General features: G+C 40.0%; 1 protein-coding gene across 1 annotated transcript in view; it reads left to right on the top strand.

Annotated features, from left to right (window-relative positions):
- SERPINI2 (serpin family I member 2) overlaps positions 1 to 12,109 on the top strand; it is a 40,474-nt gene extending 28,365 nt beyond the window's left edge. The window contains exons 6-8 of the mRNA XM_020979710.1: positions 2,929 to 3,015; positions 7,671 to 7,760; positions 12,033 to 12,109. Of these exons, the coding sequence (XP_020835369.1) occupies positions 2,929 to 3,015; positions 7,671 to 7,760; positions 12,033 to 12,109 (254 nt within the window). The remainder of the gene's footprint in view (positions 1 to 2,928; positions 3,016 to 7,670; positions 7,761 to 12,032) is intronic.
- The last annotated feature ends 6,596 nt before the right edge of the window (positions 12,110 to 18,705 follow it).

Here is an 18,705-nt window from a genome sequence, read left to right as displayed (position 1 = left end):
AAAGTGTTTGAACAATGGATACAGGAGATTCCAAATCATTGATATGAGATAGATATGACAGGTGGGAATTATGTTAATCATTGTGGAATGCATTCAGGTAGGTTATCATTATTCCCAAGGGTTCAGCCTCAAGTGGCATACTCTTGGGGTGTCAGGCAATTCTCTGTGTCTGAAGAGCAATGGTGATAGGGTTACTGTGAAGGGTGGCAAGCTATGTAGAGCTGTAGGTGGCTGGGGAAAGTGCCTGCCTTGAGAGTGGTGTTCTTCTCTATCAATATGTGCCATTCACTACACTAAGCCTCAGAAATACAAAGAAAGACAATAAGAAAAAATGTTGGTACCCTCAAGGAGCTTACATCCTAATGAGACAGAATAAAATAAATCTCTATACATGGAAGACACAAAGTAGAAGAGAAATAACCTCAGAGGGGAAGAAATTAGAAGCTGGAGGTAATGAGAAAGGCCTCCTCATGAAGGTAGTCACTGAGCTGAATCTGAAATGAAGCCTGGGAACTAGGAGTCAGAGGTAAGGAGAAGAACATTCCAGCTCTGAAGGATAGTAGATACTAAGGCCCAATACATGACCTGGGGCTTGGGGTGCAAGGAAGAGCAAGAATGCCTGGCCACTTGGATATTAGCGGTAGTAGATGGAACAAAATAGAAGATTGAAAATATAGGAAGGGCTCAAGGAATCAAGAGCTTTAAATTATAAATAGAACTTTTTATTGGATCCTGGAGGTAATAGGAAGCCGCCATGGTTTGTAGAGCATGGGGATGATTTGATCAGACTTACACTTTAGGAAGACCACTTTAGCAACTGAATGGTGGAAGAATCGGAACAGGAAGAGACTTGAGACAGAGAGACCCATTAAAAGGCTCTTGCTTATAAATCTGTCTATGTATGTATGTATATGCACGTATATGTACATGTATACCTACATACAATATGTGTATATAAGTATATATACATATGTATATACTTATATACACATATATTTAATTTGAAGAGTGCATTTATGGCTTGTTTAATTTCTTTCAGTAGTCTAGGCAAGAGATGATAAGGGCCCAAACTAGAGTAAATTGGTGTCTATGAGTAGAGAGAATTGGATATATATGAAAGATGTTGTGAAGGTAGAAATGATAAGATTTGGCTACAGATTTGCTAGATGGGGTAAATGAGAAAAAGGAGTTGAGAATGATATCAAGGTTGTGAGTCTGAGTAACTGGGAGATGGAAGTATCCTTGATATAGAGGCAAGTTTGGAAAAGGGGAGGGTTAGAGAAAAAGATAATGAGTTTGATTGAAGATGTCTTTGGGACATCCAGTTTGAGATGTTCAGTAGGTATTTGGATATGAGGTACTGGCACTGAGGAGAGAGTGAAATTAGGGCAGGATATGGAGATCTCAGAAAATACCTCTAATTTTGTTAGTGAATTATGAAGTAGACTCCTCGGCCGAGAGGGTGGGGAAGGTGCCAGGGGAGACTTGAGAAGAGATGAAGAGGGGTGGGATATCTGCTATGGAGAGTAATAGTGAATCATTTTAAAAAGACTGACAGCCCAGTTATGAGTAGATGATGTAAATTTGTAGTCAATCCAGTCAGTCAGTTTGGAGAAACACCTCATAATGAACCATGCCACTCATTGTTTCTGAGGACAAAACAGAAGGAAGAAATAGAAAGTGGAGGGAATCCCATGGTTCCAGCAGTTTTGAGTACACAAAACCCCTGCTGGATTCTCTTAATGATCTGAGTGGCAAGACAAAGACATTTCAAGGTTCAGTGCCAATCTCTTCAGTCTCCTGGAAAGTGACATCCATTTGTGCTTTCTCTCTCTTTCTCTCTCTCTCTCTCTCTCTCTCTCTCTCTCTCTCTCTCTCTCTCTCTCTCTCTCTCTCTCTCTTTCTCTCTTTCTCTCTCTCTCTGTCTCTCTCTCCTGAAATAGTTTTTATTTTTCCTGGAGTTAAAGAAATAAAACTCCCAGTGTTTTTAGTGATTTAGGCCCCCTTACAATTTAGAATATCTAAAAGGATTTCACTTGTTTACAAAGTGCAGATTTCTTACACTAACTTAGTCTAGCCACAGACCAGTTTGTCAGGCATGGCTTGAGGAATAGGCAGACCTGTTCCTTTTACTTGCTTCAGTGCTGTCTGGAGGGAGATGGATACTACATCCATTCAATTGGACTGAGGTAAATTTATACTGCTTTTGGTCCTAGGTCTGGTCTGCATTTCAGACCCTTCTAAAACCTGCTTCCTAGTCTTCTCTCTAGAACTTACATTAGTATCCTTCCCAACCTTCCTCATTTGCCATCCCAAGCTTTCCTTCCTGTGCAGTCACTGGTCCCCCTACAAGTCCTCTACAGCCTGTGAGCTCCCGATCCAGGAAAGCACTTCCCTCCCCACCCCCAAGTATTCCTACCACAGCTTCAGGCAGTACCAAAAGATCCTTTCAGACATTCCATTGCCTGTCTTCTAGAGGCTTCCATGCTCCTCCCTTACACAAGGGTCCCTCATTTCAGACTTTTTTTCTTTTTCATTTGTTTGGGTTGACTTGCTGAAAGCATATTCACTCAACTGTCATTAGAGGTATCAGTCAAATAAATAGCAAAAAATAGCTAGATTGATTGACAATCTAAAATGAAGCATTTGTTTAAATTAAATGAGGAAAATACAATTATTATTAGACTTAAGTCAAGGTGTCAAAACAAATGTATTTCATTAATAAAATTTTTCATTAAAAGGTGTTCATATGCCTCCTGTTTCAAGGCCTATGGTCTTTAAAACCAAACAAAAATAACCTTGGTTTTTCTATTCTTTTTCATTGATCATTGAAAAGAAAAAGGAAATACTTTTGGCAGCAATCTACCTGGCAATATTTCTTGGTTATTCTCTTTCATGATTGAAAATATTCTCCATTTTCTCCTTCAGATTCGTCTGACTTACACGTCTCTCAAATCACGCAAAAAATTGCCTTTGTGATAAATGAAGATGGCAGCGAAGCAGCAGCATCGACTGGTAAGACAGACATTTGTTTTACAAATAAATGGCAGGAAGGCTTAAGAGGAACAATTATCAGAGGTTCAGCTCCTGTCCATGGACATCACTCCTTCTTTTCCTCTACCTACTCTAATCACGCTACGTGATACTGAAATTGTTGCAGTAAGTTGAATATTCATTGTTCTGCTATAGCAAATACCTAGGGAATAGATCTACTGGTGCGTTAAAGCTCAGAGGGGCAACAGTGGATAGAGCCTTGGGCCTTGAGTCAGGAAGACCTGCATTTGAATCCAGACTCAGTCACCCCCTAGATATGTGGTCCTGGGCAAGTCACAACTCCTGCCCGCCTTATTTTCCCCATCTGTAATATAGAGATGACAATAATAGCACCTACCTATGAAATACACATGAATGAAATACCAATTGTAAAGCACTTAGAACAGTACCTGCCACACAATGCTATGGAAATGTTATTGTTGTTGTTATTATTATTGTATGTAAGCCAGGCAACATGTAAATTAGCATAATAAGGCTGCCTAGACGCAGAGAAGATACAATATATCAATTCAAAGATTTGGAAATGAAATTAAGCAAAGATTGTATCTTTTATTGAATTTCTAGGAATGTGTTTTAGACAAATGTTATTGATACTGACCTATGATATAGTCAGGTGGCGCAGTACAATGAACATTGGATCTGGAGTCAGGAAGATCCGAATTCAAATCTAGTCTCAGACACTTCCTAACTGTGTGACCCTGGGCAACTCATTTAACCTGCCTTCCTCAGTTTCCTCATCTTTAAAATGGGAGTAATAATAGCACTTATCTCCCAGGGTTGCGGTGAAGATTGAATGAGATAATTTTTGTAAAGTGCTTGGCAAACATTAAAATGCTGTATAAAAATGTTGGTTATCATCTTCGATTACTCTTATTCTTTCCTAGCTTTGCTGATTCCACTTTGGTGACTGTGGCCATTTACTATACCAGAATGATGCTTTCATGTTCCGCTTCCAATTAATGATGGTTTATGTAGTGCCTAAGCTTCATGTAATTCTGTAATACAGACCTTTTTTTAAAAAAAAATTTCTTTAAATCTAGGAGAACTAATTGGAAATTGAAGACTAACTCTAAGGAGTCTCTCAGTGATTTCTCTTAATGTCTAATCATACAATTTTTCAGTTCCAAATCAATATTTTCAAGTGCATGCCTTTTTAAAAAACTTCTCTTTTAATCTGTCTGATAAATGTCTATAAATTAGTAGCCACATTGAGAGCAGTGCTTCATTAAAACATGTCATTCAGATTAATTTTCAAATGGCATGCAATGTCAAGGAAATTTGTAGGTTAAATGGAGTGACTTTAAATATATCATTGCCATATTGTCATCAGCTGACGAGCTGGCCACTGCTCTGCATTGGGGGCTTTAAAAAGTTGCTCTGTAAGGCTAAGGAGGACCACCATAGCCTGGCAGCATAGAATTTCAGCACTAGAAGGGAACTCAGCAGCCATATAATGCAAATTTTTCACAAAAAGGGAACTTGTCCTTTGGGTGAGAATGTGGGGTAGGAACTGCATTCCCTTGCCAGATGTGTGTGTATGTATGTATGAAGTATGCATACACGCATGTATGTATGCATGTATGTAGTATGTACATATGTAAATAGGTAGATGTAGATGTGTAGGTGGATAGATGCACACACACAATTAGAGCTGAAAAGGAGCTTAGAAGACAGCAGGTTCAACTCTCATTTCATGAATGAGGAGACTGAGGCCCTAAGAAGTTAAGGGACTAGCCTAGAGACATACAGTTAGCAATTATCTGTGACAAAATTTGAGCCCAGGTCTTCCTGACTTTAAGTCAGAATACCCACACAAATACATACACTTATCTTATATATGCTATAAGACTAGAACTTTCTGGGACAGTTAGGTGGTGCAGTGGATACAGCACTGTGCTTGGAATCAGGAAGATTCATCCTCATGAGTTCAAATCCAGCCTCTGAAATTTATAAGCTGTGTGACCCTGGGCAAGTCATTTAATCTGGTTTGCCTCCATTTCCTCATCTGTAAAATGATCTGGAGAAGGAAATGGCAAATCACTTTAGTATCTTTGCCCCGCCAAAACCCCAAAGGGTCATGAAGAGTCAGACACAACTGAAATGACTTAACAGCAATGAATCTTCCTACAAGGATACGGGCCACAAATGAAGTGAAGGCAGAATAACTGACTTCTTGTCAAACTGAGATTCTGTGATTCTGCACAGTCCCTTGCCAAGGATTAACAACTGGAAGCAGAACCCAAGAAGGGCAAAGGCCTGACTGCTCTCTTACTGTGGGTTCCTTTATGGGGGTAGTTCATGGAGGGAGAGCAGAAGATGGGGTCCAGACCTGATAGTCATAAAATAGTAAAAGCATTAGAAGAAAGCTTCCAGAGAATTCAGTGGATTCTCTAGGGAGTCAATGGAAAATGTGAATGTGAATTGCAAAGGATGAGAAGGACCTGCTTTGTGCTTTGGAGAAAGATCAGTGATCTTCTCCAATAGGGAACCATTTGAGTTATTCAGACATAAACCAAAACACCTTTGAGTCAATAACTGGGGGTGAAAACCTAATGTTTCACACAGGCGAATGATGTGACTGTCACAGATCCCTGACTGAGCATACATTTTCTTATCCTTTTATGCTGCTAATCAAATATTTACAAAAGAGGAATAGATATTTTATGAATTTTTAAAAATCATTTAAAACCTCCCTATTTCAAGTCTTCAAGGATAAACAAGTTATTGCAAATTATAATATCAGCTGCATGAGACTGGTGCAGTCTAGAAGGAAGTAATCAGCTTTTTTTCCTGCTAAACATTGACAAACCCTAATAAAACACTAACAATAGCTAGTATTGACATAGAGCTTTTAGGCTTTCAAAGTGATTTTCACATATTATCTCATAGGATCCTCAAAACAATTCTGTGAAGGAGGGACTGTTGTTGTTCCCATTTAACAGATGAGGAGACGTGAGACTGAGGAGATAAAGGAACTTCCTCAGGGTCACATAGCTGGTGTCTGAGGCCCCAGGTCATCTTAACTCAAGGTCCAACACTCTAATCACTGCTAGCTGCAAAAAGAAGGGAATGAGAGAACACACAATCTGTAAACTACGAATCCAAACTAACAATGACAATGACAATAGCTGCCACTTAGATAGCACCCACTAGGTGCCAGGCACTGTGATAACCACTCTACAATATTATCTCATTTGATCCTCACAACAACCTTCGAAGGTAAGTGCTATGGTTTTCAGTTATTTCAATTCTTCAGGACCCTATTTGGAGTTTTCTTGGCAAAGATGATGGAGTGGTTTGACTTTTCCTTCTCCAATTCACTTTACAGATAAGGAAACTGAGGCAAACAAGGTTAAGTGACTTACCCAAAGTCATGCAGCTAGTAAGTGTCTGAGGCCAGATCTGAACTGGGCAAATGAGTCTTCCTGACTCTAGACCTGGCACTCTATCCATTGTGCCACCTAGGTGCCTACATTTGGCAAATATTTCAGGAACCCCTTGGCCAAAGCCCTGTTGGAACAATAAATTTCTTTCCCATTTAGCCAATAAATTGTTATTCATCCTTTGCTTGAAGACCTTTATTAATAGGGAAGCCTATCCACTGCCTCCCAAGGCAGCCCTTATCACTCCTGGGTGGTGCTAACTGTAGGAAATGTTTTCTTTACCTTTACTCAGTTCTTCTCTTTGTGATTTCTATCTGTAGCTCCTAGTTCTTCTATCTGAAGTTAAAGAAAAGGTCCCATTCCTCTTTCACATGAGAGTCCTCCAAATACTTGAAGATAGCTGTCCTGTCTTCCCTGAGTCATTTCTTCTCTGGGCTAAACATTCTCTATTCTTTCAACTTGTCCTCCTATGGTATAAACTCAAGGCCTTTCCCCCATGGCAGTTGCCTTCCTTGAAATTTCCCTCTAGCTCATCAATGTCCATTTAAAAAAGGTGCCCTACGCTGAACACACCACTCTGGAGGTCCTTACAGGAAAAAAACCTCCATGCATGCGCCACAAAACATTTGGGGATTTTGAGTTATGCATGTGTGTAGGGTTTCTTTTGAGAGGGCACATTTGGAGTAGCCCTAACAGCAACAAGAAAAATAAAAAATAAAACCTTCATGCTTATGGAACAATTTTGCAAAATTTGGTGAGTTTGGCTGTTCCAAGACAGTGAGAAATGCTCACCCCCTTCTCGAAAGCTGAAGAGTAGACAGGATGCAGATCAGACCTGCATCTTGAGGCAATGATGGAAGACCTAAGTCAGCAGCATGCATTGAGAAGGAATAGTTGGGTACTTGGCCAAGCTAGAATGCCAATTTTTCCACAGCTTCAACGTGATCTAGTATAGTGTGAGAGAGTACAATATAATTGCTGGCATTCTTTGCCAGCTAGCAGAACTGTATAGAGAAGAATACTTTCAAAATCATATGATACTTATCTTTTGCTCTTTATCACTCAAATTTATTCCAAATTTCTGTGTTTAGAAAATGCGTCATTTCTTCTGCATGTGAATTATTCAAACAATGTGGCCTTTCCTGCCTATTCAAAAACTCCACGCAGATATTTTCCTCTGAAGCTTTCCATTTCAACCAACCAATCCTATTGACAATGTGTTTTTGTTTGCAGGTGGGCAGGTGCCGGTAATCATGAGTCTGGATTCCAACCAGTTTGTAGCTAATCGGCCTTTCTTGTTTATTTTGAAGAATAACCCAACAGGTAAATTCACTGGGACCCCTGTGTTGAATGGTTTACTGATCATGGTAGCAATAAACAGGCTTCTGGAGCTGAGAGGTAACTGCAACCAGACATAATTTTCATATTAGAGTGTAGGTAATATGAAAAGCCATCTCCACATCTTTCCCTGCTTGGGATAAGACCAGAGGCAAGATATAGCGGGGACATATATTGCCATGTAAATTGGTACTAAAGGAAGACTGTCATATGACACCAAGGAGAAAGGAAAACAACTTATATCAGTCTGTCAACAAGCATTTTTTTTTGCCTTTTTTAGGCGATTGGGGTTAAGTGACTTGCCTAGGGTCACACAGCTAGTAAGTGCCAAGTATTTGGTCTGAGGCTGAATTTGAACTCAGGTCCTCCTGACTTCAGGGCCGGTGCTCTATCCACTGTGCCACCTAACTGCCCCCAAAAGCATTTATTAAACGTTTACTACGTACCAGGCACTGTCCTAAGACAAATAATGCAAAAAAAGAGACATTTCCTGCCCTCAAGGAGCTTATATTCTAATGGGCAAAGCCAACACATAAAAGTAGAGCTGAGAAGCAGGTAGGTGGAGGGGAGAGGTACCCTGGCTGGGCCACGGTGGTTAAGTCCAGAGAATTAAGAATGGCTGGTCTGGGGCCCTCCCCCAAAGTTGAGCTTCCAGGAAGAACTCACCAATACAAGAAGGCAGCCACAGGAGCAGAGTTAGTGGGGAGAGGGGGCCAATCAATCAACAATTATTTATATTTTTTAAATGTATCAGGCGAAGTGATAAGATCAAAAGAAATATGAAAAGGACAACATGAAACAATCCCTGCTCCTAAAAGACCTTACATTCTATCAGAGGAGAAGACATGTATTTATATAAGTACATATATATATATATATATATATCATGTATATATATATATGTGTATGTATATTCATACATACATATATATGAAATAAATCAAAAGTAATCGACAGAGGGCACTAGCGTTTGGGCTGGGGGAATCAGCAGAAGCTTCCCATAGGAAAGGGGCATCTTAGCTGAGCTTTGGAGACAGAGATTAGAGAAGTTTCTCCAAGAAAACTAGCTCCCGCAGGAAAGATTCATGATCAAATCCACACAGGCTGAATAAACTAGCTTCCACTAGAGTTAGAAAGGTAGCATGACACATTAAAAAGACAACTTAGCATATAGAATCAGGACAGATGTGAGGGTAAATGACTTACCCAGGGTCACACGGCCAGTATTTATTAGTGGTGGCACTTGAAATCAGCTCTTCCTGGCTGGCTCCCTACACCCGACTGCCTCTCTTTGTAAACGTTGGCGTGTTATATAAACGGCAGCTACTGTTACATTGGTTTGCATTCTTCCCAGTCCTACCAGATGCTGCCTAAGGGGACACCTGTATCTCTTGCAGCTGGTTACTGGCTGACCCAGGGGAAGTGCTGCATCTTGAAAAAAATGAATAGTTTTAGAACTTTCTTCATTCACCACAAATGCAGTGGTGGATAAGCCTATGTAGAAATGTGCTGAGAGTAGGTCATCTGAGCTATGCATCTCTGACCTTTAGATAACTATTATTCTCTAAAATGAGTATATAATCACTGAATCTCAAGAGCAGAGAGAAATAAAGCATCGGGGGGCACTGATGGGTAAGAGAATAACGGCATTTGGTGTGATTACGTTTGCCTTCTTTATTTTCCAGGTTCCGTGGGGTCAGGGTGACCTGCTTATAGTCTAAAGCCATGCAACAGTGATCAGCAAAACCACAGTGTAGCTCTGTACCAAACAAATCCCACTTATTATTTATTTGTGATGGCACTTAGTCAGCAGGTCTTAATGAAAATTTCCCCCTTTATGGTTAGTGTTGAGATGAGAAAGTCTAAAAAGGGGGGGGTGTCCTTAAATTTGTGTGAGGATGATGGACAGCTCATTTACTGGGGAAGTAATGGCTCCTGTAGGGAGAGGAGAAACTGGACAATATGCTGTCCTCATTTTTGCTTCTGCTGTCCTACTAATGCATACAAGATACTATTTAAAAGAGGAAGATGTTGACAAGCAAAACCATTGCACTCCACAGTGGATTTATGCTTTACATAAACCAGGTAACCCTGTCCTTGACTTTGAGAGTATGCGCATATGTGTGAATTTCTGTTAAGTTCAATCAATTTTTATCTAAAGTTAACATTTTTCAACCAATTCCATTTCCCAAAAATGACTCATTTCTTCTAATTTAGTCATCAAGCAACTTGGAGTGTAATCAAATGATACTTTAGGAAAACTTCCTTAACACACACACACACACACACACACACACACACACACACACACTCTTCTCCTTTTCCTTTTTTCTTTCTCCTTCCTTCCTCCCCTTCTCACTTTTCCTTCCATTCCTCTCTTTCCTCATCTTCCCTTTCTTCTTTCCTATCTAAATCCTTTGTCCTTCCTCTTTTCCTCCCTCCATTTCTCTCTCTCTTCCTTCCTTCCTTTCTTTTTTCTTTCTTTCAGTAGCACATTTTCAATAATAGTGTATGAAATGAAATGTTCTAGTTCAGAAAAGTAAAGTGAATCCTTTGATTCCCACAGAACAATGACATTCCACTTAAAATAACAGAACCACCTGCCGTGTTCAGAACTCTCAGATCTGCTCAGGAGATAAACAGATATCACTGAAACTTTATTAAATCATCTCTCCTTTCCTCTCTTCTCTTCTCCTCCTCTCCCTTACCTTCCCCTTGACAGATAATCATGCTGCAAAGGCAGCATGATTATAATAGGTGAAGATGAGAACCAGCCAAGGGTGGAATCCAGTGGCTGGTTCTTATAGTGCCTATCATCTAGTGAATGGACAGTCAATACCCTACCAGGATCAACTGATGGATAGAGCAGCTTTGTTTTTGCCTCGGCTCCTGTGGTGCTTAGTTCCAAGTACCTGGGCCGGTGCACGTTCAGCTATTTCCACAGTATGGATGATCAATTTTCACCACAATTAAAAATAAATATTAGCCTGTACAGGTTGCTAGGGGGTGCAGTGCATAGAGTGCTAAGCCTGAAGTCATGAAGACTCGCCTTTGAAAATTCAAATCTGGCCTCAAATAGTAACTGCGTGACCTTGGACAAGTGACAATGCTATTTGCCTCAGAAAAATAGCTGGAGAAGAAAATGGCAAACCACGCATTGCCAACAAACCCATAAGTGAAGTCACGAAGAGCTGGACACAACTGAGATGACTCAACAGCATTAGACTATAAGCTCCTTGAGGACAGCAACGGTTTTCATTTTGTATTTGTATCCTCAGACCTTAGGGCAGTGCCCGGCACATGCTAGCTGTTTCATAAAGACTCGATGCCTAACTGATAGCGGACCACAGCTGACCAGTGATTTTTGTAAGATTTATAAGACTCTGATCTTCCTCGGTCCAGTGACAAAGCATCGCTCCACAGCCACACTGGACGCCGAGTATCTTTATCTTAATTATCTGCATTTTTAAAAAATTGCATGAGAATTCACATCACAATTTTCTAAGTGTCATGCATTCATCTTAGGAGGAAATACATTACCTTAAAGTACTAAGACAGTTTTGAATACACTTAACCCATTTGGGTCAGTTTCCTTGGTCGTTTTAGAGAAAGGGTAAATCAAGCAAAGGGATGGCTAGAAGCAAGTGCTTTCCTTTTTTATCCTTTCTTCTGCTATACAGCTCTCGTGAAGGTGTGAAAGCATTAATGATGAAAAATATCTCTTTGAGTATTAAATATTGATTCAGAGTGGGATAAAGAAAGCTGGGAAGCAGTATCTCTAACCTCCAGGGCTCACATTACATGCATTAAAAAATATCTACTAAGTTTTGGATGAAGCCTTCAACATGCTGATGACCATTGTTATATACCTTAAATGTGTCTCTGTCTATTATTACAACACTATTTCCACAGCTACTTTATTTGTTTTGCTGGTTCAAAGAAGGATTTCCGATTTAATGTGGTTATTTCATAAATGCTTTATAATTTTCCATGTGATATGATTAATAATAAATAAAATGAATAATGATGGTTAGTAGTGATGTGAACAGACAAAGTCAGTTGAGCAACGGAACAATGAAATAGCAGGATACAGTGTTACATGCTACCTATTCAGACACAGGAAAAAAAATCTTTTTTTCTTAAATTTTGGGGAGGGGATATTTTAAAAATAAATTAGTGCCTAGTTTCCCTGTCACCTCCAATCTATATATTCCTTCCAAAATGCAAAAAAAATTTATTTTTCTTTTCTTTTCCTAGAATCAATTTTGTTTATGGGAAGGGTGACAAACCCTGAGGCCCAAAAGATGAGGGGAAGAGATATGGATTCACTGTAAATGAAGACAGACTCCAAAGAGAAATGAATGCTTAGAATATGAATGATTGGCCAAACATTATTATTATGAAAGTGCCATTTCTTTTCCTTCCCTTTTTCTGGTACAGACAAATTGGAGACCCTGTGTAATGAGTAAATGGAAAGTTATATATTGGCTTATTGGTGTGTATGTAGTCACTATTCTCTGCATAAATGGTCTTGCTACTTTATAGCATGCATATAAATGCTGTAGGTAGTGAAATTCTTTGAAAATTTTTTTTTATAAAAACACTCATACTAGGACATGGCCAAATGAGATATTAAATTCCTCATGTTCTCAGCTGGTGAGTCACTTATCTGAACCAGTCACTTGAGCTCTCTAGGCCTTAGTTGATTAATCAGTAAAATGAGGGTTTTAGACCAGATGACCTCTGAGGGCACTTTCAGTCATAGATCTATGATCCTATAAAAGTTCCAATAATAGCTATGGCTAAAATGACAGTTTGAAATCTGAGTTATAACTAGGGTAGGACAATGGAGCTTTGCCTAGGGCACATAATTTTAGAGAGTGCTAGCAACAATTAAATTGTTTCTTCTATATTAAATCAAGAATCAATTCTATAGCACATAGCTCACTTCTTTCCCCTAGAGGTTGTGCCCTAGGTGAGCCCTTCCTATTCTAACCCCATTTTACTCCCTATCCTTGGGCTTATTTTGAGCTATAGATTTGCTACTTAGGGGTCTGTTTGAAAAACGTGCTCTCAGAAATAGCTTTCTTCATATTTTCTGTGTTCAGAAAGCTTTCAGGAACTTGCAAATAAGATTCATGTCTTTACAAAATAGTGAGCACCATGAGTTGGTTAAGGTCACTTTTTATATTCATAGGAGCATAGATTTAGAGTTGTAAGAGACCTTAGAGGTGACTGATCCTAAGCCCTTCATTGTACAGGTTAGGAAACTGAGGTACAGAGGGGTTAAGTGACTTGTCCAGTATTACATAACTATGAAGTATTGCAGTGGGATCTGAACAAATGTGTTCCTGACTTCAGTCCACTGCCCTATCCTCCATGCCATGCTAGCTCAAGGTGCTATAGGTAGGCCAAATGTGTGAGTCCCTGGGTTCTATAATTCAGGGCCTAGTAGAGAAATATAGTCTGGGGTGACTGGGGATGAGATTATCAAGGAAGAAGAAGAGACGTACATTCCTCCTTGTTCTAGCTGATTGCTAACACTGCCATTTTGAGGGTCACCCCGTATGACAGATGCTTGCATTGCTCCTATTTCATTGATTCTTTTAACCTCTTCTATGATTTAGGTAGTGCAGTGGATAGAGTGCTGGGCCTAGAGTCAGGAAGACTCATCTTCCTGAGTTCAAATCTGGCCTCCGACAATTGCCAGTTGTGTGACCCTGGGCAAGTCACTTCACACTATTTGTCTGAGTTTCTTCATCTGTAAAAGGCCTGGAGAAGGAAATGGCAAACCACTCCAATATTTTTGCCAAGAAAACCCCAAATGGGGTCATAAAGAATAAGATACAACTGAAAAACCCTGAACATCACCACCACCACCATCTACCAAGGAAAGAGATGCTATGGTTGATAAGCCTCTACCCTAGAAATGATAAGAGTCTAGAACTGCTCAACTCTGCTCTATCAGCCTACTCTTTGCATTGCCTGACCTGCCTTAGCAAGGTTTCAAGCTGTTTCATGGCTACTTGCAACTCATACTTCCCACTCCTGAAGGTGAATGTTATTTATGAGTCTCTCTTCAGCAGAGAAATCTGTAATTCTTCTTGGCCAGATTTCTCAGGCAGTAGCCATGACCCTTGTCTTTAACCTTCTCAGCTAAGCTTCTCCGCAGATATTTTTCCTCACCCAGGCTGCACCACAAGGTATGGAAGTCTAGGTTCAGATCAGGTATATTTTTGGAGCTGTTACTAGAACTTTTAATTATTTTAAAATTTCTTTAACTACTCTGTTCTTTCTTTCCCTTGAAGTTCTAAGTTCAACTGTCACCTACATTATGGCCAGAAACCCATCCAATTAATATCAAATTTAGTTAGCTAATATTAAGTAGCTTTTAGAAAGGAATTTTTACTATATGAACAGCTGGTACAAAAATCCCCCAAATATCTCTGACATATTCTCTCTCACAGGTATGTACAGAATCGAGGGGAAAGTGGACGGAAGTTTAGAGAGTACATGTGGCAGGGATGACATACAGCTCATGATTGCTGGAAGTCTTCCCCCTCTCACCCCTCTTGTGGGGTGCTCAGGGAGTTTCCCTTAGGCCTGATGCAGTCTCTTTACAAGGATCCTGGTAGAGCTGTAGGTCCAATCTCTTCTTGGCTCCCGATACAGATACCACCATCAGTGGATTCAGAGATGCACCTTGGAAATAATGGGGAGATAGATGGTCTAAAAACCTAGGAGCCCTTCAACGTTCATAGAATCCTCTTCTGATCAAAGGGTGAGGAGGGAAGGATACTTGGACACCTGCCCACCCCTACTTCTCCTCCACCCCATAGTGTCTGATTCCCCAGGACGTGCTAGAAAGCCACACTTTCTCTAGTTTCTAGAAATCAATACCTTCTCAACTAGCTTAATAATTTAGAGATGATCCTAGGGGTGTGGTCAACTTTCTTCAACCTACTATGATATGATTCCTGTGAAAAATCATTCTAATTAAAGACCTTTTACGATTTATCTTAAGGCCTATGGTTAGTTGACTGATTTATACATATTTTCACCTAGATGAAGTATTGATACTATGAAGAGTTGAGGAGTTTGGGCTTCATCTTTCCAATGGCAAACAGCTGAATTCAGAAGTCATCACCTCTCAATTAGATGACTAATTAATTGGTAACTAATCAGCCTACTAATTAGCCCACTAATTAGTCTCCTTATTTTAAGTGCTTCCCTTCTCCATTCAATCCTTCCCAAGTCTGCCAAAGGGATGTACCTAAAGCCCAGTTCTGAATGTGTCAGCAAACTCCACTAGCTTCCTATTAACTCTTAGGTCAAATACAAACTTATTTCTTTGGCGTTTGAAGCTCTTTACAAACCGACCCCTAGTCATTCCCCTTTACGTGCACTATGCAGTCCAGCCAAACTGGTCTTCTGGGTTCTTAACACAGGAGGATCCCAGTTCCCTTTCCATGTTTTTCCACAGGCCATCCCTCCATGCCTGAGGTGCACTCCTGTATTACTGCTACCTCTTAGAAACTCTAAGTCCCTTAGCGACAGACGTTTAGCTGAAATGCCACCTTCTATATGCCCTGAACCCATCTCATCTGCTAGTACCTTGGCCCCTCAAATTTATTTTGTATTTATTTGGAATGCAGTTATTTACATACTTACATACTTATTGCCTCCCTTGATGAAATGCAAGCTCCCTGAGGGAAAGACTTTTTTTTTTTTGCCTTTGTATCACTGGCATCCAGCACAATGCCTGGCACAAAACAGGTGCTCTGTAAATCATATTTGTTGATTGACTGCACAGTGATTTGGCTGAATGAACAGAAGATATGCTTAGCAAACACAAAGCTTGGGAGGGAGAGCTAACAAATGAAGGTCAGAATTGGCATCCCAAAAGATCTTAGCAGGTTAGGAAGTTGGCAGAGATCTAATAAAATGAATTGAATAGGGATACATTTATAGTCTTACACCTAGGTTTAAAATGATTGAGTTACATATATTGGGGGGGGGGGGGAGACATGACCAAAAGCAGAACAAGAAGAAAAAGAAAAAGATTTGGGAATTTAGTGGTCTTTAAGCTAGGCCAAAAAGGTAATATAAATAGGCTGTTTTAAGAACAGCACAGTGATCAGGATGAAAGAGAGGAGAGCCTTGCTGAATTCTGATTGGGTCAGATCTCATCTGGAGAATGAGGCTTAGTTCAACATATTTTAAGGAAGGACTTTGATTATATAAATGGTCTGCAAAGAGAAGGAAGGGCTTCAAGGTGATGCCATATGAGGATCAGTGGAGAAGAGGAGGTATAATGAAGACCTGATAACTCCTTAAGTACAGTAAGGATTGTCTTGTAGAAGAGGGTCTAGACCTTTGGGACCACAAGTGTGGATAGAGAAGAGATGTTCAAGATCCAAAAGTCCAACTTCCTCATTTTTTAAGTAGGAAATTGAGGCCCAGAGAGGCTGTGACTTCTCTGCTATTGTACAGGCTGTGGCAGATCTGGAACAGACATCGCCTAAGTCACTACCTTGTGCTCTTTCTCCATGCCTGATTTATTCCTCCTTCGCCCCAAAGGAAAGAAGTAGGGACAGCACGTAAAAGTTGCAGAGACAAACTGAGGTTTATTTAAGCCTTTGAGCTGGTCAGGGCGGAATGAGTCACTTCCCTTCTTCTGAGGTCTTTGAGCACGAGCTGAACTGCTGGATGTGGAGAAAGGATTCTTCGGCAGCTCTGAGTTAAGCCAGATCACGACTGGGGTTCTTTTCGACTCTCAGATTTGGTTATTCTTTGATTCTGCGACTTATTCAAAATCCAGATTTGAGCTAAGAACCCTGAATCACTTAACTATCACATTCTAAATTTAGAGGTGGAAGGGACCTTAGAGGTCATTCAGTTCAAACTTATTCCTTCACAGATGAAGAAATTGAATCAGAGATGGGTGAAAGTTGCACAGGTTGTAAATGACAGAGCTAGGATTGGAACACCTGTCCTGACACTTCAGCTCTAGCTCTTCCTGCACTGCTCCACAACACTTTGCATCTGATTGGTTAAGACAACTTGTCCTCGACACTCAACAGGAACGTTTTCCCTATAGGGAGTTTAGTGGCAGAGATTCACTGACATGATGGAGCACCGTCATAATGCAGCATCAATTTCTGGCCAGGTCTAATTGTCTTCCCTTAAGTGGTAGATGTATGGTTGGTTGACTGTGGGCATCATGTTCATTATAAAAGCTTGGTCCAGACCAAGGGTTCTTAACCCTTCCTATGCCCCTATTGACAAGGCTATGAACCTCTTCTCAGAAGAATGTTTTTAAATGCGTAAAGTAAAATACATTAGATTACAAGGGAAATAAATTATTTTTTAATTCTATTTTATTTTTTGTTTATATTTATTTATTTTATAATTTTTAATTTTCAATGTTCACTTCCATGAGCTTTTGAGGTTTAAATTTTCTCCCCCCTCTCCTCTCCTCCCTCCCCAAGATGGCATGCAATCTGATATAGGCTCTACATATACATTGTTATTAAACATATTTTCACATTAATCATGTTGTAAAAAAGAATTAGAATGAATGGGAGGAACTACAAGAAAGAAGAAATAAAAAAAAAAGAGCAGATAGTGTACTTCGACCTGCTTTCAGACTCCATAGTTCTTTCTCTGCATGTGGGTAGCATTTTCTATCGTGAGGCTTTTGGACATCTTAGATCCTTGCATTGCTGAGTAGGGCTAAATCTATCAAAGTTAGTCATCACACAATGTGGCTGTTACTGTGTACAATGTTCTCCTTCTTCTGCTCACTTCACTCAACATCAGACCACATAGGTCTTTGCAGGTTTTTCTGAAGTCAGCCTGCTCATCATTTCTTATAGCACAATAGTATTCCATCACATTCATATACCACAACTTGTTCAGCCACTCCCCAGCTGATGGGCATCCCCTCAGTTTCCAATTCTTTACCACCACAAAAGGAGCTGCTATATGTATTTTTGTACATCTGGGTCCTTTCCCCATTTTTATGATCTGTTTGGGATACAGCCCTAGAAGTGGTACTGCTGGGTCAAAGGGTGTGCACATTTTTATAGCCCTTTGGGCGTCTTTCCAAATTGCTCTCCAGAATGGTTGGATCAATTCCCAATTCCACCAACCATGCATTAGTTTTCTAATTTTCCCACATCTTCTCCAGCACTTATAATTTTCCTGTTTTGTCATGTCAACCAGTCTGATAGGTGTGATATGGTACCTCAGAGTTGTTTTGATTTGCAGGAAAGCAATTATTTTGAAGTATAATTAGCATGTTAAAAAATCAAGTGACCATACCCTTCCAACCAAATATAAGAACCCTTGCTCTAGAGTCTGTTGCCATTGCAAATTCTTCTTCGGCTTTGTTCCTGCTCAGGAAGCCATTTCTAAAGAAACGGAGTGTGTATGTGGGGGGACACAATGCACTGAAAGTACTAGAGTTTCTAGTTTCTAGTTGCATGAGTCATCAGAAATTACAGTTCTGAACCAATCAGTCCTCAACATAACAAAGCAAAGTCTTTCATGATTACAAAGTCAAAGAAAGCATTACAGAGTGTTCTAATCATGATTCTCTAATGAGGGCCCTCAAAGGAGAGCACAATCTTACAATGATATTCTGAATAAATCCTTCAGATTGCCTTCAATTACAAAATCAGAGAATTTCAGAGTTGAAAGGGACTTTAGGGACCATCTAGCCCAGCCCACAAGGAAAACAGAATTTTTCCTTCAGCATACCTGACAAGCTGCCATCCATCCTTTGTCCGTAGACTCTAACTCCTGTGACATCTCATTGGACTTCAGGAGAGCTCTCGTGATTAAGAAATATTTTTTCTTATATCAAACCTAAATTTGCTGTCTTTCTTTACATTTTTACCCACTGTTTCTAGTTCTGCTCAGGGGG

Source organism: Phascolarctos cinereus, unplaced genomic scaffold (genome assembly GCF_003287225.1).
Source record: "Phascolarctos cinereus isolate Bilbo 61053 unplaced genomic scaffold, phaCin_HiC Scaffold_7;HRSCAF=346, whole genome shotgun sequence".
Taxonomy (NCBI): domain Eukaryota; kingdom Metazoa; phylum Chordata; class Mammalia; order Diprotodontia; family Phascolarctidae; genus Phascolarctos; species Phascolarctos cinereus.
This window is presented reverse-complemented; position numbering and strand designations above follow the sequence as displayed.